Source organism: Miniopterus natalensis, chromosome 21, assembly GCF_054644295.1.
Source record: "Miniopterus natalensis isolate mMinNat1 chromosome 21, mMinNat1.hap1, whole genome shotgun sequence".
Lineage (NCBI taxonomy): Eukaryota > Metazoa > Chordata > Mammalia > Chiroptera > Miniopteridae > Miniopterus > Miniopterus natalensis.
The window spans coordinates 9698755-9723790 of record NC_142101.1 but is presented as its reverse complement, the minus strand read 5'-3'; the positions used below and the strand labels follow the sequence as shown (position 1 = coordinate 9723790).

Below are 25036 nucleotides of genomic sequence, written 5' to 3'. Positions count from 1 at the left end.
CTATGAAGTAATCACACGTGTGCTCATGGAAGCACTGTGTGTAAGAGCAAAATATATCCTTCAGTAAGAAACTAGATAAATAACATGTTTTCTATTTATGTGACAGAATGCTGTTACATTAAAAAGATCACGGCTAGATCTAGAGAACATAGAGTTACAGAACAATAAAACTTTAAAGTAAAATTTTCAAACCATTCTTTGCACACTCATACCCAAAGCAAAAAATAACAGGTGAGCTGAAACGATACATATTGAAATAACCAGAGTTGCTGAAAGAGGAAGGAAATGCCACTCCATTATTACTAATTTATTATTTATTTTATAAGGGTATCAAGCAAATACCTCAAAATTTTAGCATTTCCTAGTAAATGATAGCATTTGTTAGTAAATGTTTGTGTAGTTTTCTGTCAAACCAGTGATGACACTAACAATATTACCTTCACATTAAACTTCAACGTTACATTGTTTGCCTTTTATTGGTGGAAAGTGTAAACATATGGGATAAGTGGTTGGTTGTTTTCTAAAACCATTGCATTATCTTTGGATTCTTAATTTTTCTCTCTTTTATTCTGAACTTCTAACTGCTAAGTAATCCTTGGTTTCACTTTTTCATCAAATATTTTAGTAACTTCTGACTCATCAGTTGACAAAGGGAGGAAATACTGAGATATAAAGAATTCAGGTGGTTTTTCTGCAGCGTTTGGATTGTAGTTCAACTATTACACTCTATCATTTAAATTTTCATATTTTAAATATATGAGTCAAATTCATAAGCCACAAAATAACATAAACAGTGTTATGAAAGCTTTGACAGAGACCAACTGTTTGGTTGGCTGGACCTTTGATTTCTGGACATCACCCAGTGGTTCTCCTTGTTGATCAACCCTCATCTCGTTCCAAGCAATGGAAAGAAGAGACAAAAAGAGATGAAATTGTGCTTCAGGTGCAATTTTATATCAGTTCCTGCATTCTTATCACCTAGTACATTCAAACACTATGCCTTTAACTTGAAAGTGTCTGTATTACCAATGCGAAACCCTTGGAAAACCTACAGCAAAGAGTAAAAATTCCCAAATCAGCTATAACCCGTGAACATCCACACTACATTTAAAAAGAGAGTGCTTTAGTTTATGATGCTCTTTAGGTTCCTCATATGAGTGAGATCATGTGATGTTTGTCTTTCTCTGCCTGGCTTATTTCGCTTAGCGCAATACCCTGCAGGTCCCTCCATAGGGTCCCAAAGGCCACAGGATCCTTCTTCGCAGCTGCATAGTATTCCACCGTGGGAGCGGGTGCGGGCGGAAGGGGCCAGGGGGGAGCAAGGGGGACGTCTGTACTATTTTGAACAATAAAATAAATTAATAGAGAGAATTCTGACAGCAGACATTAAGAACAGAAAGGAAACTGTAGAGACTTCAAAATGACAAAAGAGACGAGTCGTTATCTTCAGCGTTGGCATCAGGGATACTTATTACTTCATTCTCTAGACTCTGCTGGGCTTTCCAAAATTTCTACATGGAAGATGTAACCTGGAGGAAATGCAAAAAACAACACACCCTCCAATACAAAGAGCATGTAATGAGCGATGACACGATAACTAAGCGGATCAATAAGTGTTTGTTTCCAGCATATTCCACCAGCTAAACACCGCTGATCCGACCAACCTGCTTCCAAGGTCGCCTGAACTTCCTTTCCCATAATTCCCTTCTAACGGGTTTCCCATGAACCCCAGGGGCTCCACAGAGTTGCTCAACCAGGAAGTTAAGCCCGCCTCCTCACTCTTTACTGGCCACTCACGATGGGTCCCGCCCCACGCGGCCAGATTCCGGCTGCTGATTGGACAAGAGCCGAGCCCGGTGGCTGGACGGGTGGTGACAGCGGGCGCGGAGGCGTGGCCGCGGCCGCTCAGAAATCCTCCCCGGCTCCGGCGGCACCATGCACCGCGCACTCCGGCTCCTCGGGCGCTCGCGTCGCCTGCTGCGAGCTCCGTCCTCCGCCGCCACCTCGGCTCCGGGCGTCGGCGTCGGCGGCGCGGCCTCCCTCCCATTCCGGCCCCCGAACGCCGCTCGAATGGTGAGCGCGGGCTCCCGTCCCCCGGCCTCCCCGCCATGACCTTCAGCCCTCCGGCTGGCGGGCCCCGGCGCCCGCGCGGGCTGGCGGGCGGGAGGCCCCCGGGAGTCCCCGCCGAGGCCGGCCCGGGGCTGCGTGCCCGCGCCGCCTGGCGGCCCGCTCGGCTCCGGGCGCCTCCTCCCGCGCGAGGAAGGAGCCTCCACCCCGGGTGAGCGCCGGGCAGGGGCTGCGGCTGGAGGCCGGGGTCGCGCTGCGGGGACGCGCCGGGCCGGGCCGGGCCGGGGCGGGGCGGGCCGGGCCGGGGCGGGGCGGGGCGGGCCGGGCCTTGGCGGGGACGGGGGCCGCAGCCCGGGGTGCTGCCCTGGGCGCCGAGCCGGGGGAGGGGGTGTGAGGACCGGCGCGGAGTCGCCCCTGCACCCGCGGCAGTGAGGGCCACGGCGCCGCCAGAGCGGCGTTCAGGTCCAGGGGCGCTCGAAGGTCCCTGTGAACCTAAAATTCATAGTTTACTTCTCGGGAAATCGACTATTGCGTTCGTCAGGCTGCGGAGGGTTCCCCCGCCCTTCGTTTCCGTAAAGCCCGGAGATGAGTGAACAGGGGGCCCCGGGGGGTGGGAGGGGAGGTCGGATGGGGGCCCAGCCGCGGCCGAGTCGGAAGGGGCGCCCCGGAGCTGGCCGGGCCCCGGTGCGAGGGATGCCGCGCTGACCTGGGTGTCCTCGGGAAGGTTTGGGGCGATACGTGGTAGTTTTGGGGGAGAGCTGCGGCTCTGCTGTGCCGTCCTGTGTGCAGAGAGACGCGATTTCAGGCCGTGCTCTGCTGCTCAGGGTCGGGACTTGGGGCGGGGGGTCCCCGAGCCGCCGCCGCCGCGGGCAGCATGGAAACAGTTGCAGCGGCCCGGCCAGGTTGCCCCGCGAAGGGACTTTGACCGCGTCGGGCGCGTAGCGAGGGCGCATCAGGTGCTGCGAGTGCTTCCTTGTGCACTTTCGAGGCCAGCACATTTTCTGGACTGTCAGTGACAAAATCCAGGGGTGTTTTATATTCCTGGAACTCCCTGGTCTAATCGTTTTAGTGCATTTTAGAACTTTAAAAAGAAAATTGTTTTTCTTTATTTAGTGTTTTGTTTTTTTATTTATTTTCTTTTTTAATATATCTTTATTGATTTCAGAGAAAGGAAAGGAGAGAGAGAGAGAGAGAGAAACACCAATGAGAGAGTCATTGATCGAGCCCGCAACCCGGGCATGTGCCCTGACCGGGAATCGAACCTGGATCACCTGGATCCCAGGTCCACGCTCAACCGCTGAGCCGCGCCGGCTGGGCTTGTTTTCTTTTTTAAAAAAAGAGAACGGGAGACTGAAGAACTGAATTTACCCTGTTGGTGCAAGTCAAACAATAGCATTGCCTTGCTTTGAGGATTTAATGTTGTTAGCTAACATCAGATGAGCATGGATTTTCTTTTCATCATTGTAAAATAACATCTTTGCTCTCTGGTCTTCTCTGCTCCAAAATCTCTGTGTAGATTTTATTAGATATTTTTTGTTGTTGCTAGTGTTGAGAAATTCACATAACCCCTAGATGTCCTAAATTACCTTTTATCTAAAAGAACACATAAAGCTCATCCAAGGAAGAAAGGCTATTTATTGGATGTCTGCTATGTATTGGGCCCTGGGAATAAGGTCATTGCCGTGGGCATAGAGTTTAGAGACTGCTGGAGCCGCCTTGCTAGTTTTTTGTTGAGGATTTTAGCATTTATGCGCATCAGGGATAGCCTGTAATTTTCTTTCTTTGTAGTGTCTTTATCTGGTTTTGGAATCAGGATAATGCTGACGTTATTAAATGAGCTTGGAAGCCCTCTGTCCTCTTGGATTTTTTTGGAACAGTTTGAGAAGGATCAGTGTTAGTTTTTCTTTGAATGTTTGGTAGAATTTGCCTATGAAGCCATCAGGTCCAGGACTTTTATTTATTGGCAGTGTATTGATTACTGCTTAGATTTCATTAGTTGTAATCGGTCTGTCCTGATTTTCTGTTCCTTCTTCATTGATTGGAAGGTTGTACGTTCCAGGAATTTATCCATTTCTTTCATATCGTCCAATTCGTTGGCCTATAGTTTGTCATAACATTTTCTTATCCTTTGCATTTCTGTGGTATCGGTTGTTACTTTTCCTCTTTTATTTCTGATTTTATTTATTGGGGGTCATCTCTTTTTTTCTTGATAAGTCTGGTTAAACGTTTATCAATCTTGTTTATCTTTTCAAAGAACCAGCTCTTGGTTTTATTGATCTTTTGTATTGTTTTTTTTAGACTCTATTTCATTTATTTCTGCTCCTATCTTTATTTCCTTCCTTCTACTCACTTTGGGCTTTGTTTGTTCTTGTAGCTTCTTTATTTATAAGGTCAGATTGTTTACTTGAGACTTTTTTGTTTCTTGAGGTAGGCCTGTATTGCTACAAATTTTTCTCTTTACTGTGTCCCATAAATTTTGGGTTGTTGTGTTTTCATTTTCATTTGTCTCAGGTATCTTTTGATTTTTAACTTGATCTCATTATTAACCCATTCATTGTTTAGTAACATGTTATTTAGCCTCCGTGTTTTTCAGGGGTTTTTTTGTTTTTGTTTTTTGTAATTGATTTCTAATTTCATACCATTGTGGTTGAAGAAGATGCTTGAGACGATTTCAGTCTTCTTGAATTTACTGAGACTTGTTTTGTGACCTAACGTTGTCTATCCTGGAAAATGCTTTATGTGCCCTTGATAAGAATGCATGTTATGCTGCTTTGGGATGAAATGCTCTGAAAATATCAATGAAATTCATCTGCCTATTGTGTCATTTAAGTCTGCTCTTTCCTCGTTGATTTTCTGTCTGGAAGATCTGTCCATTGATGTCATAGGGGCGTAAAATCCCCTATTATGACTGAATTACTGTTGATCTCTCCCTTTAGGTCTGAGATTTACTTTATATATTTAGGTGCTCCTAAGTTGTGCATAAATGTTTACAAGGGTTATATCCTTTTGTTGGATTGATCCTTTTATTATGCAGTGTCCTTATTTGTCTCTTGTTATAGCTTTTTAAAAAAGTCTATTTTGTCTGATATAAATATTGCCACCCCAGATTTTTTTGTTTCATTTCCATTTGCATGAAAAATCTTTTTCCATGTCTTTACTTTCAGTTTGTGTGTATCTTTCATTTTGCAGTTGGTCTCTTGTAGACAGCATGCATGTATGTCTGGTTTTCTTATCTATTCAGCTACCTTGTGTCTTTTAATTGGAGTATTTAATACATTTACATCTAAAGTAATTATTGATGGGTACGTATTTATGGCCATTTTATTTTTTATAACTATGTTTCTCTCTTTCTTTCTTTCTTTCTTCTTAAAGAAGTCCCTTTAACATTTCTTGCAGTACTGATTTGGTGGTAGTGAATTCCTTTAGCTTTTTCTTGTATGGGAAGTTTTTTATTTCTCCTTCAATTCTAAATGGTAGCCTTGCTGGGTAGAGTAGTCTTGGTTGCAGATCCTTGCTTTTCATCACTTTAAATATTTCATGCCAATCCCTTCTGGCCTGAAATGTTTCTATTGAGAAATCAGCTAGCAGTCCTTTGGGAGCTCCTTGAAGGTAACTGTCTTTTTTGTGCTACTTGTAAGATCCTCTTTGCCATTTTAATTATGATGTGTCTCAGTGTGGGCCCTTTGGGTTCCTCTTATTTGGGACTCTGTGCTTCCTGGACTTGTGTCTTTTTCCTTCACCAGGTTAGGGGAGTTTTCAGTCATTTCTTCAAAGAGGCTCTCTCTCTTCTCCTGGTACCCCTGTGATATGGATGTTGTTGTGCTTTATGTTGTCCCAGAGGTCCCTTAAACTATTGTCATTCTTTTTTTTTTTTTTTTTTTTTTTGGTGTTTTCTGCAACCTTGTCTCCCAAATTGCTGACTCTATCCTCTGCTTCATGTAGCCTGTTGATTCCGTCTAGTTCATTCTTTATTTCAGATGCTGTGTTCTTCATTTTTGACTGGTTTGTTTGTTTTCCATGGCCTTTTTTATGCTTACAGCGTTTTTGTTTAAGTTCTCACCGAGTTCATCCATTCTTTTCTTAAGTTTCTTCGGAATCCTTATAACCATTGTCTTGAACTCTGTGTCTGGTAGATTGTTTGCCTCTGTTTCATTTAGCTCTTTTTCTGAGGATTTCTCCTCTTCTTTCATTTGTAGCATGTTTCTTTGTCACCCCGTTTTGGTTTCATCTCTGTATTTATTTCTGTGTATTAGGTAGATCTGCTATGTCTCCCAGTCTTGGTAGGGTGGCCTTATGTAGTAAGTGTCATGTGGGACTAAATGGCGCAGTCTCTGATCACCTGGGCTGGGTGCTCCAGGAATTGCTCCTTGTGTGGGTTATGTGAGCCCTCCTGTTGTGCTTGAGTCTTAACTGCTGTTGGCCTATACACAGTCAACAATCTTGACTGTTAAGATTGTTCAACAACAGTGTACAAGCTGCTGTGTGGGAACTGACCCCGCAAAGTGGAATTCGCCCCAGTAGGGCCTGGTGTCTACCAAGATCTGTTTTTGGGTGTGCTGCTTGTGGAGCCCATCGAGTTGTGCTCTGATGTGGCCTGAAGCGCACCACTGGGTGTGTTGGTTCTGGGGCCTCTTGGGAGGGACTCTGGTGCAGGTCAGTGTCAGGTGCTGCCTGTGACTGGCCCTGGGCTTCCTTGCTATCTGGGTGATCTGCTGAGATTATTTAATGGTTCAATCCTCAGTGTCTCCCGTCTTTAAGGTGGGGATGCTACAGTAAAATCTCCTAGGATGGTTGTGAAAGTCAAATAAGGTAATTATTGAAAAGTGTTTGTTGCCTAGCACAGTAAATGCCAAAGTATGATTATTTTCATTAGCTTCTCCTTACTGGCGTACGCCAGTCCTCTGCAGACTTTTAGGCATAGGAAAAAAGTGTATAACCTCATTTCTACCCACATACGATGATATTTGTATTTTTATGGAATCTAAAAGTCTTTGTAACATATAAAGGGTTTTGTAAATCTTTCTAGTCCCAAGGGATAACTCTGAATTAAATGTTTCCTTGTCAGAGGACTATTTACTAACACAAAATTACTCATCTTAGGGATTCTAAAATCTTTTGAACCCTCTGATCAGGCTTATTTTATAATTAATGCTAGGTGAACATCAGTTAAAACTCTGAGTCTTTTTGAAGTCTCCTTAATAAAAAGTATCATGTGTAAACTTCAAATTCCTAGTGTTTTACAATAAATTCTTTAGTGTCATATATTTTGAGCAGTTATTTCATTTTTTTATTAGTATAAGTTGATGTATTTGGTAGAGTCCTAGGTTCTCCATAAAAGGGACTTTGAGTCATGGGTTCTTATTCTGGGTGGTAGGTTGGCTTCAAGATCTAAACTCCCTAAAATTATATGTTAGATTTTATATATATGTATTTATGTTAATTTTTCTAGAGAGAGGATCCATAGCTTTCCCCATCTTCCCAAAGGGTTCCATTACCCTGAAAGGTTAAGGACTGACCCAATCCATCTCCCTTCGTCTGTACATTTAATTTATAGAGGAGAAAAGCTGACATACTGAAGGTGGCAGCAAAGTCTAGATTATTCATATTGCACTAAGGCATCTCTTGTGCATGGTATTTGTGGACCATGACTAAGCTTCGTTTAAATATATAATATTTTCAGATTTTAAAGTGTCATTCTTAGACCGTTTTCTAAAGTTTCTGGCAAAATAAGCATTACCCTAATACATTGAATTGGCCAAAGCTTGACCAGTATTAGGCATGCTCCTGAATTGGAAAAGATTATTTTTACTCAATTTCTTTGTCTTTATCACCTGTGTAGTGTGTGAATTCTGTGATGTCTTTAACATCTATATAAAAAATTTGCCTGACAATTTCTCAAGAAAAGAACTGGAAGACGGGGGTAGAAAGAGAGTCAGAATGGAATGTTTTGTCTTTCCTGTCCTTACTAAGGTTTCTTTTCCTTCACAGTTGATAAGATACTATGATTTATTTTGAAGCTATAACAGTGTTATTTCTCTCTAGGCTAGCCAAGGTTCCTTTCGGGTAGAATATGATACCTTTGGTGAACTCAAGGTCCCAAATGACAAATATTATGGTGCCCAGACTGTGAGATCTACAATGAACTTTAAGATTGGAGGTGTGACGGAACGCATGCCAGTAAGTGGACTGACCGTGGAAATATTGGCTTAATTTGGATGAACTAGGCTTTCTTCAAATGAGTCACTACATTTTATAAATAAAATTTTAGAGTTAAAATGTAGTTATTCGAGACCTTTGTGAGTAATAAGATGTTTCTTTCCTTAAAATGTGCAAGAACTTTTCAAATACTGTTATTTTGAGTTGTGACTAAATATTTTGGATTTTTATTTGATAGAACTAAGTGATTTGTCTTTTCATTTCTGCTGGGATTTTTCAGATTTTTTTTACTAGGATTTTATAGTTTGTAAGCATTTTTAATTTCAGTACTTAAATTTTATTTATTTATTTTACCAATTAACATTTTAGGGTCATACTGTTACTTAAGTTAGTGTTTTATGTACAGCTTCTGCACGTGCATGAAATAATAATCATACATTTTCATTCTTAACTAAAATTGCAAATTCGAGATATTTTTCTGATTAATTTTAGATTCCAGTCATTAAGGCTTTTGGCATCTTGAAGCGAGCAGCTGCTGAAGTCAACCAGGATTATGGTCTCGATCCAAAGATTGCTAATGCAATAATGAAGGCGGCAGACGAGGTAGGAGGTGATAAATGTGTTTACCTCATGGCCTCCGACCTGCGTCATCCAGTGGTTGATGATAAGCTCTGGCAGGAGGAGAGGGGCACCATGGATGCTTGAGTTAATGACTCTCAGGGCAGGGTAACAGCATTATTGTTTGGTGAGGATATTAATTTGGTGCTTAAAATATTGTGGCAAAATTTGTGGATGATTGTATATCTTTTATTTTTGATTCTCTTGACTTTTTCTGTTACATAGTTTAAAAGAAAACTTCTTGAAGAGACATTGTTTAAATATCTGTATTTTATTTCTTATTTCATATATACATGATTCATTTAGAAACTAGTTGGTTATTTGATAATACGTATGGAGGAAGTAATTTCACTAATCCTCTAATACATAATCTGAAGGAAGCAATCAAAGATAACAGCTTAAAAACTATATCCATAATGTTCATTGCAGTAACATTTATAATAACAAGTAAACTATTCAAGTATAATATCTGCTTAAATAAGTTATATTGTGATGCCGTGGAAAGTTAGTTTTTTTAAAGAATGTCATAGAACAAAGCCTACCATGTAAGAAGCAGTGGGGGGAAAGGTAGCAAAGCATATATATTTTATGATCCTAGTTTTGTTTAGAAAAAAATTAACAGAAAACATGTTTTGTGCAAATGCTAATAGTCATTATTTCTGAGGGCTGAAACTATAATGACTAATATACTTTTCTTAGTTCTCAAAATTTTCTACACTGATCTCTGTTATTTTTATATAACTAGGAAAGTAGTTTTAGAGTGAACCAATTGTTTAAGGTAAATAGATTTCTAAAGTGCAGGCTGATTTTTTAAAATATTCATCTTTATTGTAGAAAGTATTACAGATGTCCCCTTTCCCCCCATTGACCCTCCCCACCCCGCTCCCACCCCTCCAAGCTAAAATCATTCCAAAAGATGAAGTTAAACACCCACTTTCTTAGAAAGCTTACAGTCCAAAAACTAGTACGTTAACTGAAAGTATAGAAATATAACAAAAATAGGCACAAACCTCGCCTGTGTCTGTGTGCTTGGCAGCGGCTGCTCATTGTGCGTCTGTGCGCTGAAGCAGCTGTTGGTGGGCTCGCTCTCAGGTCATAGTTCATGGTGCTGACTCCAGCTGCAACATCTGTTGGATATTCCTGCTGAGCGCAACACTAAGTTTATCTAAGTTCACATTTTGCCAGCCTTAGCAGGCGGCCCTGTCTGCATATTAGTAAGGAGGTAGTTGGAGAAATAGAGGAAAGATGGCTTCGATTCAGTTTAATTGATTCACAGTCGTTCATCTTTCACTTTTTAAAGTAGCCGTGGTTGGAGCAAGTGATGCTGCGGAGACTTAGACTTGCTGGACAACCGCACGCTGTGTGGCCCCCTCAGTAAGTCATTTAGCATAGGGAAAAAATCTTTAAGATAGTACTATAAATGGTGCCAACTTAATCATAGTTGATTAAAATAGTACTATATAAGTGAATATTGCCTTTCTTATTTTAAAAAATTCCTTTTTTAACCCTCTGTTCTGCAGGTAGCTGAAGGGAAATTAAACGATCACTTCCCGCTGGTGGTGTGGCAGACAGGATCGGGAACCCAGACAAATATGAATGTAAATGAAGTCATTAGCAACCGAGCAATTGAAATGCTGGGAGGTGAACTTGGCAGCAAAAAACCAGTGCATCCCAATGATCACGTTAACAAAAGCCAGGTCAGTCTTTTATCTTATCTTTTCTTCAGTATAAATTGAAAAGAATACCTGAGATTTTTGTCTTATGAAACAGGTGTTGGCTTTTTGACAAGGAGATTCATTCTGCTTATATTCTTTAGTGGAAAGGACTTCTTAGATGTTCTTATTTCTTTCAGGAATCTTGGGTCTAATGTCTTAAGCTTCATAAAAATCACATTTAGGGGAAAATCACTTTTAAGACACCTGAATTTAGTATGTATGTATATTTTTATTGTTTTGGTTTAATTTTTAAACTCTTAATTTTGAAATAATTTAAATTTATAAAAGAACTGCAAAGATCCCTCAAAGAGTTTCTGTATACCCTCTACTCAGCTTCCCTTAATCTTAAACATTTTATATAAACTTAGTACATTTACCACTCTAAAAAATTAACGTTGGTACAGTGCTCTTAACTAAACAGACTGGATTAGGAAGTCTAGTTCTCTACCGATGTCCTTTTTGTCTTCAGGATCCCGCCCATCTGCACATCTCATCAGTCATATCCCCTAGTCTCCTCCAGTTTATGGCAGCATGTCTTTTGTCAGTTTTCAAAGTAGCGGTCAGGCATTTTGTCCCTCAGTTTGCCTTTGTCTGATGTTTTCTCATGATTAGACTGCGACTGGATTTGGGGATGCATGTTAGAGGAGTGAGGGCTCTTCTCACTGCCTCGGGTCAGGGTACACGATGGCAGCGGGACTCTCGGTCCCGGGGATGTTAACTTTCATCACTTGGTCAAGACGTTGCCTGTGGGGTTCTCCACCTTCTGTGCTCTGCTAGAAGAGACATCGAGTCCTGCCTGCACTTCAGACTCTACATTAAGTAGTGTGTTAGAGTCTGGGCATGTGTTAGAGTCGCCGCAGACTTAATAGAGCACTTTGAGGCTATGCTACCGTCTCTCTTATCAACCTTTGCCCATGACCTTCGCATTCATCGGAGGGTCTTGCCTGTGCAGTTACCATGATGGTATTTAGCAGTGGTTTTCTAGGCCTCTCACTCCTAATACATTTATTGAGTAAAATTTCACTAAAGATTTATCTTCTTTCAGTCATTAGTGTATATCGGTGTGACTCATGAATATCTATTTTATTCTTCAAGTTATAATCCAGTGCCTTTCCCCACACTGCTTTTGTTATTCATATTGTTGCTGAGGTTGTTCCAGCTTTGGGAGCCCTCTGTTGGCTCTTGTGTACTTTGTATGTGCTACTGTCCTTTTAAAAAACCATTTATGTACTTTCTTGTGCTGAAAGATGCTCCCGGCTCACCATCTTGTATTTTCCCGGCCCTGGCCCCAGAGAGATTATTTGAATTTAGGTGATAGGTACATGAGTGTTCATTATATCGTTCATCCTAATCTTGTAAGCAGTTTCATAGTTTCCATAATACAAAGTTTAAAAATAAATAATGTGCCTTTTCAAATAGCATCATAGCTTAAAAGTGTGGACTTACAGTCGAGGAAAGAGCGCAGAGTTTGGACTTCCTGGTCAGGTTCCAGTTCTGCGAGTCCTAGATATTTTGGCAAGTAACATAATTTCTTCAACAATTTGGCTTTCCTACTTCTAAAGTGGTGACCTACCTCAGATTTTCTTTAAGTTTCATTGCTGAGGAAATGTTTATGAGAGACTGTATGCACCGTGTAACCGTAAGGCACTGCTGCTGTGTCGACATGTACTCGCTGCTGCAAGTGCTACTGCGCTTGTTAACTGTGCTTCTCTGTTCCGTGCTGTCACTCGTTCGCAGGCAGATGCACTAGTGTCTAATGTGTTCGTTGTAGGTGGTATATAATACAGTCCTAAGGACATTCCACAAAGGAAATCAGGTTCTTATTGGACCCTAACTGACCTCAGACTTGCCACTCACAAGTATAACTGAGTATTAAAAATATGCTGAGTTTTGAGTAGTCATTTAGTGAGATTTTTCATTGAGACACTCAAGTTTTTTGTTGCCTCTGATCTAACATTTTGTTTCTTTTGAAAAATTTCCAACAGAGCTCAAATGACACCTTCCCCACGGCAATGCACATTGCCGCTGCGATGGAAGTTAACCAAGTACTCCTACCAGGACTGCAGAAGCTGCACGATGCTCTCGAGGCGAAATCCAAAGACTTTGCCCAGATCATCAAAATCGGGCGCACTCATACCCAGGATGCTGTTCCGCTCACTCTTGGGCAGGTATAGAGGCGTGATTCGATTTGATTCAAGTTCGGGGTTGGTGCAAGTGGCCAGCATATTATCTGCTAAATCACACAGATTTAAAAGGCCAGGTTTATAACAACTCAGTTTAGTGACAGAAATTGTTCTGCATGAACCAGTCAGTAGTTTTTATTGACATCCACTTAGGGGGAGGGCAGAGCATGCTGGATATGAGCCAGACTTCTTGGTCTGCTCAGATTTAAATCTTAGCTTTGCTGTGTACAAGCTGTTGGACTTCAGGAAAATTATTTAGCCTTTCTGTGCTTCAGTTTTCAGAGCTGTCAAATGAGAGTATAATATCTCTTTCATAGGAGAGTTGTGAGGTTCAATAGCTGATTAATGTATAGTGATGGAATCATGCCTGACCATAGTCAGCATATACTGCTGTTAACTGTTGTCATCATTTTCATCCTGCCTTTGTCTCTCTTCCTCTAAAATAGTAGCTTCTTTAAATATTAATATTAGAGTGCTGAAACGAGGCATATCGTACTCTAAAATTGTTTTGGCCACGTTTGGAAGGGGTATTACTTTCTTCTCCAAAATACCAGGAAGTGTTTCTACGTTTCTTTATCAGTACCTTAAAAAATGTCTAAAAGTGTATATCTAAAAGGAAATATAAGGAAGTTAAAAAAATAGTTTTTGTCTTAGTATGCTCACTCCAGTTTAGAAGCTAGGACATATACAAATTACATATCAAGAAATGGTTATATGTGCCAAGTATCAAATGATAGTTTTGCAGAAATTGAAGTGAGGGTGTTTGGCTACTGCTGACTTACTACCATTTATAGTCTTATTCAGATGATAGCAGACACTGAAAAAGCTTTATTATTTAGCTTAATTTTATCACTGAAGGAATGAGGAAAACTTGAATTGTCTTTTTAGTTTATGTAGTTTTCCCCCCAGTAAAAAATATACTTCTTGAGTGAATGCAGCTGGTGTGTATATGAGCAATGTTAGATCAGATGGATCAGGTTTACCTGGAAGGAGTTAAAAAATATATATGTTTTTTTGATTTTAGAGAAGGAGGGAGAGGGGGAGAGAGAGACATTGATGAGAGAGAAACATCAATTGGCTGCCTCCTGCACACCCCCTCCCGGGGATCGAGCCTGCAACCTGGGTATGTGCCCTGACTGGGAATCAAACGTTTTGGTGCACAGGAAGACTCAGCCAACTGAGCCACACTGGCCAGGGCAGGAGTTATATCTTTCAAAATGTTTTCTTTAGAGCAATACGAGATCCTAAGAAGTAATCAAAGATATTCATGGTTTTTCAGTATTTTTAGACGGGGAAAAAAGAAGATTTAGTGTAACCATCTATCCTGGCTTGTTCAGTTGAGTTCCAGTTTATGCCTTGTTCCTGAATAATTCTTAATGGATGATCCCTTGCTATGTTCAAAATAATAAATTCTGTAGTTACTTTATTTAAAGTGTGTCATATTTTAGGAACCAGTGTTCAATAGCAGAATTAAAACATCGTCATATCAGGATTTTAAACTAAAATTGTATGGAGAATATCTCTATTGTTTATGTTTTTCTTAGTGAATTCATTGTTTTGTTTTTCCCCCTCAAAGTTATATGAGATACACCAAAATATAAGAAATAACTTGTAAATAAACCAATAATTTAATGTAATTATGTCATTCTCTTTTAAAGTTTGTTTTCTCTGTTTTCCATTGCTTTCTATTAAGACTAGATTATAAACAGGCTGCATGTTATTACCAGTGGCATTGTCTTACCTCATAGGTTTATAAAACCTTATTTTTTCCTATACTTTGCTCATCATAAGAATTAAAATAGTATAAATACCTTTTGAGTACCTTATAATTTAGTGCCTAAAACATATTTAAGAAAACTTCTATTTAATGCCATAAGACTTCTATTTAATGTAAGTCATTACATTACATTAGGGAATTACATATTCTCACCTTAATTTCCTTCCTTTTTCAGGAGTTTAGTGGCTATGTTCAACAACTGAAATATGCAATGATGAGAATAAAAGCTGCCATGCCAAGAATCTATGAACTCGCAGCTGGAGGCACTGCTGTCGGTACTGGTTTAAATACTAGAATTGGCTTTGCCGAAAAGGTTGCTGCAAAAGTGGCCACGCTCACAGGTCAGTGATAATATGAATTATTACTTATTTCATTATATTAGCCTATATATTTTCTGGGTGTTACTGCTTTAAATTTTTGTGAATTTAAAGTTAGAAATAATATTTTGCCATCAAACGTGTTTTATTTTAGGAGTATTTTTCTGCTTAATACCATTGTGTTCAGAAAAGATACTTGGTATGCTTTCAGTCTTCTTGAATTTGCTAAGACTTGTTTTGGGCCCTAACACACGGTCTGTTCTGGAAAATGTTCCATGTGCACTTGAATTCTGCCATTGTCGATAGTGTTCTGTGCATGTCTGTCAGATCTATTTGATAGATAGTGTTGTTCAGATCCGCTGCTCCGCATTGATTCTCTCTGTATGATCTATATCCATTGTTGAAAGTTGGATTTTAACATCCTCAACAAGTATTGTTTATGCTTTATGTGTTTAGGTGCTCCGATGTTGGGTACATAAATACTTACAGTTGTTACAGCTTCTTGATGTATTGACCCTGTATCATTATATAATGACCTTCTTTGTCTCTTTTCACCATTTTTAGTTAAATCTGTTTTGTCTGATGTAAGTATACCTCTGTTTTTTGTTTGTTTACCATTTGCTTGAAATGTCTTTTTCCATCCCTTCACTCTCAGTCTGTATGTGTCTTTAAGGATAAAGTGAGTCTCTTGCAGATAGCATATTGTTAGATCTTATTTTTTTAACCATCCATTCTGTGTCTTTTAATCGAAGAACTTAATCTATTTACATTTAAAGTAATTATTGATAGGTAAGGGCTGAGCATTGCCATTTGTTAATTGTTTTCTGGTGGTTCTGTAGATTTGCTGTTCTTTGTTTCTTACCCTGCTGTCTTTTTGTGTGATTTTGTATCTTTTGGTATCAGTATGCTTTGACTTTATTGTGTTTTTTGTATAATTATTATAGGAGTTCCCCGTTACCTTGAAGCTTACAGAAAATATCTTAAACTTATAACACCCTGTTTTAAACTAGTAACAACTAACTTCAATAGAATTTTAAACTTTACATTTTTACTTCTCCCCCTCACATTGTAGGTTATTGTTATTTAAAATTTACATGTTTTTTATATTGTGCAACTAATAACAGATTATTATATTCTTATTTTTACTACATTTTCTTAAAAAAAACTTTTAAAGTTGTAAGTGAATTATGCATCACTATTACCATATTGCACAATCTAACTATGACTGTATATTTACCATTAGCAGTGAGATTTACACTACTTTTATATGTTTTTATGATGTTAATTATTGTTCTTTTACTTCTGCTCAAGGAACTCCTTTTAGCATTTCCCGTAAGGCAGGTCTGGTGGTAATGATGCCCCTCAGTTTTTGTTTGTTCAGGAAAGTCTTTATCTCTTCTTTCTTTCTGAAGGACAGCTTCACTGGATATAGAATTCGTGGCTGACACGACTACTTCTTTCAATATTTTGAATATGTCATTCCCTTCTCTCCAGGCCTGAGAAGTTTCTGTTGACAAATCTGCTGCTGATAGTCATATGGGAGTTACCTTTTATGTAACTTCTGTTTTTCGCGGCTCTTAAAATTTTTTCTTTGTCTTTGACTTTTGATAATTTAACCATAATTATTCTTGGTGTAGCCCTGTTAAGGTTCAACCTATTTGGAATCCTTTGGGCCTTGTGGATCTGGATGTCCATTTCTCTCCCAAGGTTCAGGAAGGTCCCAGCCATTATTGCTTTAAATATACTTACTGTCCCTTTCTCTTCTCCTTCTGAAATTCCCATAATGCAAATATTGATTCTTTCTACTCCTTCAGGACTTTTTGAAGATATGTAGACAAAAACTTTAGTCAAATAAACATTGTTTGCTGAAGTAAAATTGTTTTTCTGTTGTTTTAGGTTTCATATACTGAACTTTCTGTTTAATTTGCTGATATTAGAAATTCATTTAATTTTACCTGTTAACTCATATCAGTTATTACCATCTTTTTTTCAGGCCTCCCTTTTGTTACAGCTCCAAATAAATTTGAAGCTCTGGCTGCTCATGATGCTTTGGTTGAACTCAGTGGAGCCATGAACACAACTGCTTGCAGTCTTATGAAGATAGCAAATGATATTCGTTTTCTGGGTTCTGGTCCTCGCTCAGGTCTGGGAGAACTGATTTTGCCTGAAAATGAACCAGGAAGCAGTATCATGCCAGGTAATTCCATAGCTGATAAGAGTGAGAGCTGGTACTTCATAAAACCCAGGCATTCTCATCTCCAGAGCATATCTCTTTTCGTTTGGGATCCCATGATCTCAAAAATGGATGGGGACATGTGCAGCACCCTTGTTTTAGATTGTCTTTTTGGGCCACCTTTGATCAGGCCTTCAGGGAACCTCACCCAACAATGTAGGAGAAAGGCTTTTAGTATAATGCTTTTGATTCCCACACTGGAAAATATAAATGTATAATAGTTCACAATCCAAAGCCAAGAGAGTTTTAGAACAGGCCAGTAAAGTGATCAGCATGGGTCAAATAAAAATGAATTATGCCTCTTAACTTCATTTTTTTGGGAAATTGACACAGGCATTGTATAGCTGGGTTCCAGCAAGTCATTTGACAGACTAACATGATGTTCGTTGAATCCAGTGGAGAAGTGTGGGCAGTGCCATTAGATGAATGTAGCTGGGTGCACAGTGACCTGTAAGGAGTGACTAGTGGGCTGACTTCGGACTGGAGGAGTATCTTGGCGGCGAGCTGACTGGTGAACTGAGGGTGTGTGCTCATCATGGTAGCAGGTGATGAAGTTGACAGCAGGCCAGCAGGTGACAGACTCACATTCATAAAGGCCTCCGTAGGTTGGACTAAAACTGACAAAGTGACTTTTGATAGTGAAAAAAAAAAGACCTGACTGAAGATTCTTTTAACTCTGTGCACGTGTAGAATGAGAAGAGATCTGATTTTAAAGTATTTCATGTTGAAAAATGACCTGATGGAAGTTGATTGCGAATTCCAGGCGATTGCCTAAGAACGAGAAATGCTGTTACAGAAAAGGAAATAATCTTCCCAGTGCGTTGCTTTGTGTTGGTCAGAGGAATCTGGGACGTTCGGTTCAAACCTGAGCTTCTTAGAGGAGTGTTACCAGAATGGTGGGGCCCTGGGGCTTCACAGGCTGAGTAGGAGAATTCCAGTGGAATGTCGTCGTCCTCTGAGAAGCCGCCTAGTTGTAGGCGAGGCCCCCCTTTATAACTGTGCCCATAACAGTCTGCGCTTCTCTGTCTGTACCCCTGACCTGCTGTAATTGCCAGCGCACTCTCCCCAGCTCCCAGGTTCTGAGAGCGTGGGGGCAGCACCCTTCTTCCTTACCGGCATCTATTCAGTGCCTGGCCCTATAAGCATTTCTAGAACGAGTGCAAGCCGTGAAGACGGAGAGAACTGTATTTAACGTGTCGGGGGAATTCATTCCTCATTGTTTATTAGCCATTGAATGATTCACAGTTTGTGGCTCCCTATCTCCCTTTCTTTGGTTGGTTTGTTTCATTAAGTCAGTGCTGATGGTTGGGGCTTGGCTTGATTATACGTCTTTATTTAATGAAGTTGGATTTCCTGTATTCCTGACGATTTGACATAAAACCCAATCTTCACTGATACTTGAAGCCATGAGTGTGTCTGATGTGGAATCTTCCCCGGTGGTTTTCTTGAAGGCAAGGTGAACCCTACCCAGTGTGAAGCGATGACCATGGTGGCCGCCCAGGTCATGGGGAATCACGTCGCTGTGACCGTTGGGGGCAGCAACGGACATTTTGAATTGAATGTTTTCAAGCCAATGATGGTAAGCTTGACATTTGATTTGTAATGTTTTTTTGACTGGAAGCTAATTGTCTTGGTTTTGGTTTTTGTCTTTCATAAAGGTTCCTATAGATCTCAAGTTCGATACTTGATGTCATCAGTAGTTGGAAGTCAAGTATATATTAACATTGGAGGGGTAATCTTGGGTCTGCACTTAGGTGACTTCAAGCTCAAGTAATTTGGTGGTTTGTTTGTTTTTTTTAATAGAAAAATTCTGGAAGGTAGGGTACAGGTTTCTTTCTTGTCCCTCACCAGTAGGGATACCAGTCACTACAAATAAGTTTAAGCCTCCTCAGTTAAAAAACAGTAAATAAATAAGAGCCCTGCCTCAGGCCTGTCTCCACGCTGCTCCTTTCTTCCCCTGAAATTCAATCTTAAAGGAGTGACCCACCCTCACTGTCATTCACACTATACTCGCTACTTGTGCTCTTGCGGTCACTGTGACCTCCTCAGTCAACAGACACGCCACAGCTCTCTTAACACCCGTCCTAGCTCTTGCTCCCGAAACACACTTTGCCCGTGGTTTCTTCAGCATTTTCTCTCCCCTTCCTTCCCTCTCTCTCAGCCTTTCTTTCACTGCTTTTCCCTCTACCACATACCTTCCACATAATGAAAGCATCATTATGTCCCCTAAAACTTCTTTCTCCCTCTTTATGAAGCTGGAACGAGGTGGCCTCACCCGCCATCCCTGTCCCCAGCTTCAGATAATGAAGCTGTCATCGTAAGAGTCCTTTATTGGTGTAAAAATATTATGTCTGAAATCTGGTGTAAACTCTGATTAATTTGATAAGTACATGCAAATGACAGAATTAAGTATATTCATTCAGTGTATTCATCAGATATTTATTGTGCCCTTGTCTGTATCAGGCACTGTACTAGTTGCTAGTGACAGAGCAGCAAACAAGAGAGATTGTTTTGCTCTTATGGAGTGTACATTCTAGTGGAAACAGAAAGAAGACGGACCAACGCAGAACTCCATGAACTCACACTCCAAACAAACACCAGCTGCCTGGCAAATACAGGCGCGTAACAAGAAATGTCTGCTCATCCTTGTTTTTCTTTAAAACAAAAATCTCTTTTGCCTTTAATAGAAAATAAATCAAGATAATCAACATTTGCTTTATAATAGTCATTAGTACCAAATGGAATGAATCTCGAAGTTCTGTGACTTCTACTTGAGTCCATTGTTGGGAGTATAGTTTTCAGACTCTGGGCTTTTAGACCCAAAGAGATTAGGATGTGAGTGTTTATCCCAGTATATCTTGGAAAGTTACCAAACGAAAGAAAGTGCTAAAACAAACTGATTTTATACCGTTTTTGTATATTGTGTGAAAGGTTATTTTAAAGTGAGTGGATTATTTGTATTTATTATTTATTCGTCTTAGATTTCTGTGCTCTCAAATGTTTCTTTCCTATTTGCTATATTGGGTATGGTGACTTAAAGTTGTAGGGGTGCTGTATGTGTATTGAATTATATATTTTATGAACCAGTAAATGCTACTGTATGCTATTGGACCAGAAAAATTAGGCTTAATCTCTCTCCCTGTTGCAGATTAAAAATGTGTTGCACTCAGCCAGGCTGCTCGGGGATGCGGCAGTTTCCTTCACAGAGAACTGCGTGGTGGGAATCCAGGCCAACAAAGAAAGAATCAGCAAGCTGATGAGCGAGTCTCTCATGTTGGTGACAGCCCTTAATCCTCATATAGGTAAGGGTTTACAGAAGAGTGATGCAACTTCAATGCGAAATTAAAAAACTGAAAAAATTTAAGAGACTGCTGGACCAAGGTTTATAGACATCAACTTCTTTTGGACATTGTTTAAGGGAAATCTTATAAAATCTTTGATACTGTGTTGTAGGACACTATATAACTTATGATGTCATCTTTCAAAAACATGATTGGTTATACTCCATTTTATTTGAAAACGTGGTAAATTCAGAAGCAGTAGTTCAAACTTACTTTAATTGTAGTGGAATTCGGGTGCTTTATATTCTGAGACGCTGGGAAGGAGCCTCGCCATAGGCGCCGTCACTAGGTGGCACTGGCTGATTAGCAACAGGGAGTGAATTCATTTTCCTACCTTCTCTAGATGCTCTCAGCTGCACTTTGTTTTTGTTGTGTTCAATTAAAAAACGGTAAGTTACCAATGAAAAGAAAAGGCGTTATTCATTACTTCTAGGGGAAGGGGAGAAACGCACATATTTTGTCTAAAACATGGCTTTCGTGTTGCAAGTCTTGTCCAGAATGGTAACTATTTCATTACGTAGATTCAAATGTACAGACTTGCACTGCAGGCTGAGCAGTGACCCACTCAGTTCCCTGTTGACTTGTGGGCTCTGCGAGATCCGCTGTGTTACCGATGAGGTGTAACAGCCTTTCCCACCTTCCCTGCTGAGCTGAGCTGAGCTGAACAGTCTGAGTTTCTATTTTAGAAAAGATCAGCTTGCAGTCATTTGCACGATATGGTCACTGCTTTCAAACATTCTGCTATAATCCTGAACTTTCAGGGCCGATTTTATTTTCTTGGCTTCACGTCAGGCCTTCCTTTCAGTCTTATAAAGTTAGAGCTCATCTGACTGCCTCAGGTATGATGTGTCCTTTGGTGCACTGTTGAGATTGGTAATGACATGTTGGCCCCTCTAAAATTACTGTACCTCAGCATTCAGCTGGCCAGATTCCCAGGGGAACTCAAAGGCTCATTGAGAAATGTCTTACTGCATCTGTACTCAGAACCTGTTGCCAAAGCATTTCACTTAGAGGTGCTCCTAAAGCTGAGTGACGGATGCGTCTTTCCTGGAATCAGTTTACTGTGAGGTGAAGGCCATGCAAGGATAAGTGGGCAGACCGCACCTCACTGGCCACAGAGCACACGCCTCACGACTGCACCGCAGGCTCTCTGTGCGTGTGTGGCAGGCCAGCTGGCAGGAGTGCCCTGTGGGACTCGAAGAGATCTGAGTGTTCAGCGCACAGCTTAGCCTTCCCTGGCAGTGTTCACGCAAAAGGCCAGAGTAGCTAAGAGTCCCCCCTGACGCCCAACCTGAGAATTCTCTCAAAATTACTCTGAGCAGTAAGCGCCCTTCCAGCATGTTTCGCTTCACAGATTCAGTCAACTGATAAAATTAACTGTGCCCATCGTTTGTCGTATAAATGGTTAGTAATTGTGGACTGACCATACATCTTGCTGGGTCGGTGGTCAGATGTCTCTTCCTCTGATCTTGGTTTTTCCTTTTTCCTCCTTGATTGGTTTTATTTCCATTTTTTCTGTTCTTTCTTTCTTTTCCCTTCTGACTTTTTTAGTTACGTTAAGTCAGGACAACTTGTAGAACTGTTCTGCCTCCACTTTATTCATTTTAAAAGCAAGGAACTGCAGTAAACAGCACATGGTGATCTTTTGTACAATATCTGTTTATTCTAAACCTCCCCCCTGTGTCCCTGAAGTCTGAGAAGAGGCCTGGTGTGGGTGCTGAGCAGGGAAGAGCTGCTGGAATGGCTCAGAGGCCTTCCCTCCAGCCCTGGCTACCCCTCCCTCTCCGCCGGTCCCACAGTGCCTGGCCGTGGGATGCTGCAGCATTGAGCTGACTGGTGCTTTGTTGCAAAGATAATTACTTCTCACTGAGTATGTTTGGAACAACACATTTATACTACTCACATGTATGTTTTTATGTCTCGTTGCTATATTGCATTATCCCCCCTCTCTGTAAAATACCTTGAGTGAGTGGGCAATTTCAGTTTAGGAACAAATCTGTTGTAGAAAGTGAGTATGTTTAAGCCTGGATTACATAAGAAATGGAAAGATTTTATTGTACATAAGAAATGACAGCTGTTAGGCTAATCCCTGTTAGAAATGACGAGATCATCACTATTAAGTATTTTTAAGATTAAAAAATATTACTAAAGAGATGAGTAGCATCAATATTAAGTAAACACTGATTACTTTCACTACTTACTCTATGTCATCTTTCTGTTTTTTCTTCAGGATATGACAAGGCCGCAAAGATTGCTAAGACAGCACACAAAAATGGATCCACCTTGAAGGCAACTGCTATTGAACTTGGCTATCTCACAGCCGAGCAGTTTGATGAGTGGGTCAAGCCTAAGGACATGCTGGGTCCAAAGTGATCTAAATAAATTTATAATAAAAATATGCTATAAAAAATAAAATGAAACAGACTCCTTATATTTTTTAAACAAAAATGGGTAAATGTGAAAGGAAACGACTATGACCTTGACTGTCTAGAGCAGAGCAGTTTGGACAGTGTGTAAAACCCAGGACGTGCAACATCCAAAATGAATTTAAAAAGTGTAAAATAAAATAATTATATAAAATCAAAAAGGAAACAGACTCTTTTATGTGAATGGACTTGTGTATTATAGTTGAATCTGATTTTGTGTGTGTTTATCACTTCTTATGTTTTATAAAAGAGCCATATCAATTTTTAAAGAGTTTTACTTTTTTTGGTTACTGGTGATTTAAAAATATTCCCCTGGTACTGAAAAACTGCTTATCTCCTTCCCCAGTCTTGCCTCGGACATCTTTTATTTTCCTGTCATTTGGGAGCATAAACTGACCAAGCGTTTGTTTGTAGTGGGGATGTGAGCGTGTGTGCACATGCGCGTGTGTCTGTGTGATTGCATGTCCATATATATGATAGATTTTAAAAATTAGGGCATGTATTCTATATGCTAATTACAGACCCCCCCCAGTCTTCCTGACCTTATTTTATTTGAGATACAGAAAGATAGGAGCCCGACCGATGTGGCTCAGTGGTTGAACATCGACCTAGGATCCAGGAGATCTCGGTTCAATTCCCGGTCAGGGCACATGCCCAGCTTGGGGGCTTTATCCCCAGTGAGGGGCGTGCAGGAGGCAGCCGATCGATGACTCATCATTGATGTTTCTGTCTCCCTCTCCTGTCCTCTGTCGGAAATCAATAAAGACATTTAAAAAAAGAAAGAAAGACTGAGTCCGGAATTGTAGGACATGGATTAGAAAGGACAGGAGGAGCAGGCTTGAAGCTTGGAAGGAAAGAAAGGGCCTCTTGGAAGTGAGTCCTGCTCATCACCTGGAGCCCCAGGGCCAGGATTTTGCGGCAGGAATTTATTTGAAAGAACCCCAGGGGATTTCGAATTCACAGTTAGTTGTGGGGACACCCCGGCTGGGCTGATCTGAACCCGAAGCTAGAGGCTTTATTTGAAATAGAGCCAGCCTCAGTTACGTGGGCGGCTGGGGCATATGGGCCTCAGAGAGGCTGCGGGCTCAGACCACCGCATGGAGGGTTGCAATCAAGTCAGTCCTCGCTGGTGGAAGGTCCTGCCTTCAGTTTGTAAAATATAAAACCTGTGAAGCACAATGTCTCTTGTGTTTTTGTTCTTCCAGACATAACAGGATCATGAAGACAGTGCTTCCCACTAACTAAAGTGTCTATCTCATCCAAAAGCAGGGCTCTATCAAGAATGTTTTTAGAAAAAAACAAAATGGAATTATTACCCCTGATGTTCTTGGAAAGTTAGTAACATTAATACCAACTCCCCAGTGGTTATTACACTGTATAGATTTCAAAGGTGTGATTAAAACGAAAGTCCTAATGTTATATGTCAATTTTAATTTAAAAGTTCTAGAAACATTGATGAAAGATGAAAAATAGGTTCCTACCACTAATCTCTCAAGCCTGATTGGGCACTCTTTTTTTTTTTTATATACCATTGAAAAGCATTTCAGACCCTTTTATGGAACTGTAGAGCCTATAGGACCCACTTTTTGGCCCATGCAATGTTTTCTCCAGTGTTTTTCCACTTGGTGATGAAGTGATGTTTGTGCAATTTGCTTTAAAACAAATCATGCTTTCCCTTAGTCTATTTTGTTTTAAAAAAAAAAAGATTTTTATTGGAAAAAAGTCAGAACAAAATCAATTCAATTGCTTATCGGTGCCCGGACCTCCACAGCCAGCCTGGCAACTGCCCTGTAGTTGTGGAACTTGGCGTCGGCCGTTCCCCCTTAGCAGCCATCCTCAGCCTCAACACGCTGTCATTTGGGGGCTCAGCTAGAGACAGGACTATTTATGTAAGAAAGATAACCCGAGATCCAGCTCCCAGCCCGGCCTCTGCACAGCTGTCTGTTGTCTCCTGGCGTAGCCTTAGTCACTGAACCCTGCGAGCTGACGGCCATCCTCGTGTGATGTTAGTGAAGCAACTGCTTCATGATGAGACCCTCAATAGGGATCTAGAATTTCCTGTTGGAGGGTTGTCTGCAAGTCACCTGCAGCGTTTGTCCCCCAGGGGACGCTTGGCAACGTGTGGAGACATTTTTGGTTATGACAAGTGGGGTAGAAGTGAGACTGCACGCAGTGGGTGGAGGCCAGAGATGCAGCTAAATGT

General features: G+C 40.7%; 1 protein-coding gene across 1 annotated transcript; it reads left to right on the top strand.

The window, feature by feature from the left end:
- The first annotated feature begins 1935 nt into the window (after positions 1 to 1935).
- On the top strand, positions 1936 to 23045 carry FH (fumarate hydratase). The gene is made up of 10 exons (XM_087829046.1): positions 1936 to 2073; positions 8110 to 8244; positions 8716 to 8826; positions 10362 to 10538; positions 12542 to 12724; positions 14692 to 14857; positions 16827 to 17030; positions 18518 to 18645; positions 20215 to 20368; positions 22638 to 23045. Exons 1-10 carry the CDS (start codon positions 1936 to 1938, stop codon positions 22778 to 22780), a joined length of 1539 nt encoding a protein of 512 aa, XP_087685172.1. The 3' UTR covers positions 22781 to 23045.
- Positions 23046 to 25036: the final 1991 nt, after the last annotated feature.

Coding starts and splice junctions, on each gene's coding strand:
- FH (XM_087829046.1), top strand. CDS start 1,936: ATGCACCGCGCACTCCGGCTCCTCGGGCGCTCGCGTCGCCTGCTGCGA. Junction 8,827..10,361: donor TAATGAAGGCGGCAGACGAG/GTAGGAGGTGAT, acceptor TCTGTTCTGCAG/GTAGCTGAAGGGAAATTAAA. Junction 10,539..12,541: donor ATCACGTTAACAAAAGCCAG/GTCAGTCTTTTA, acceptor AATTTCCAACAG/AGCTCAAATGACACCTTCCC.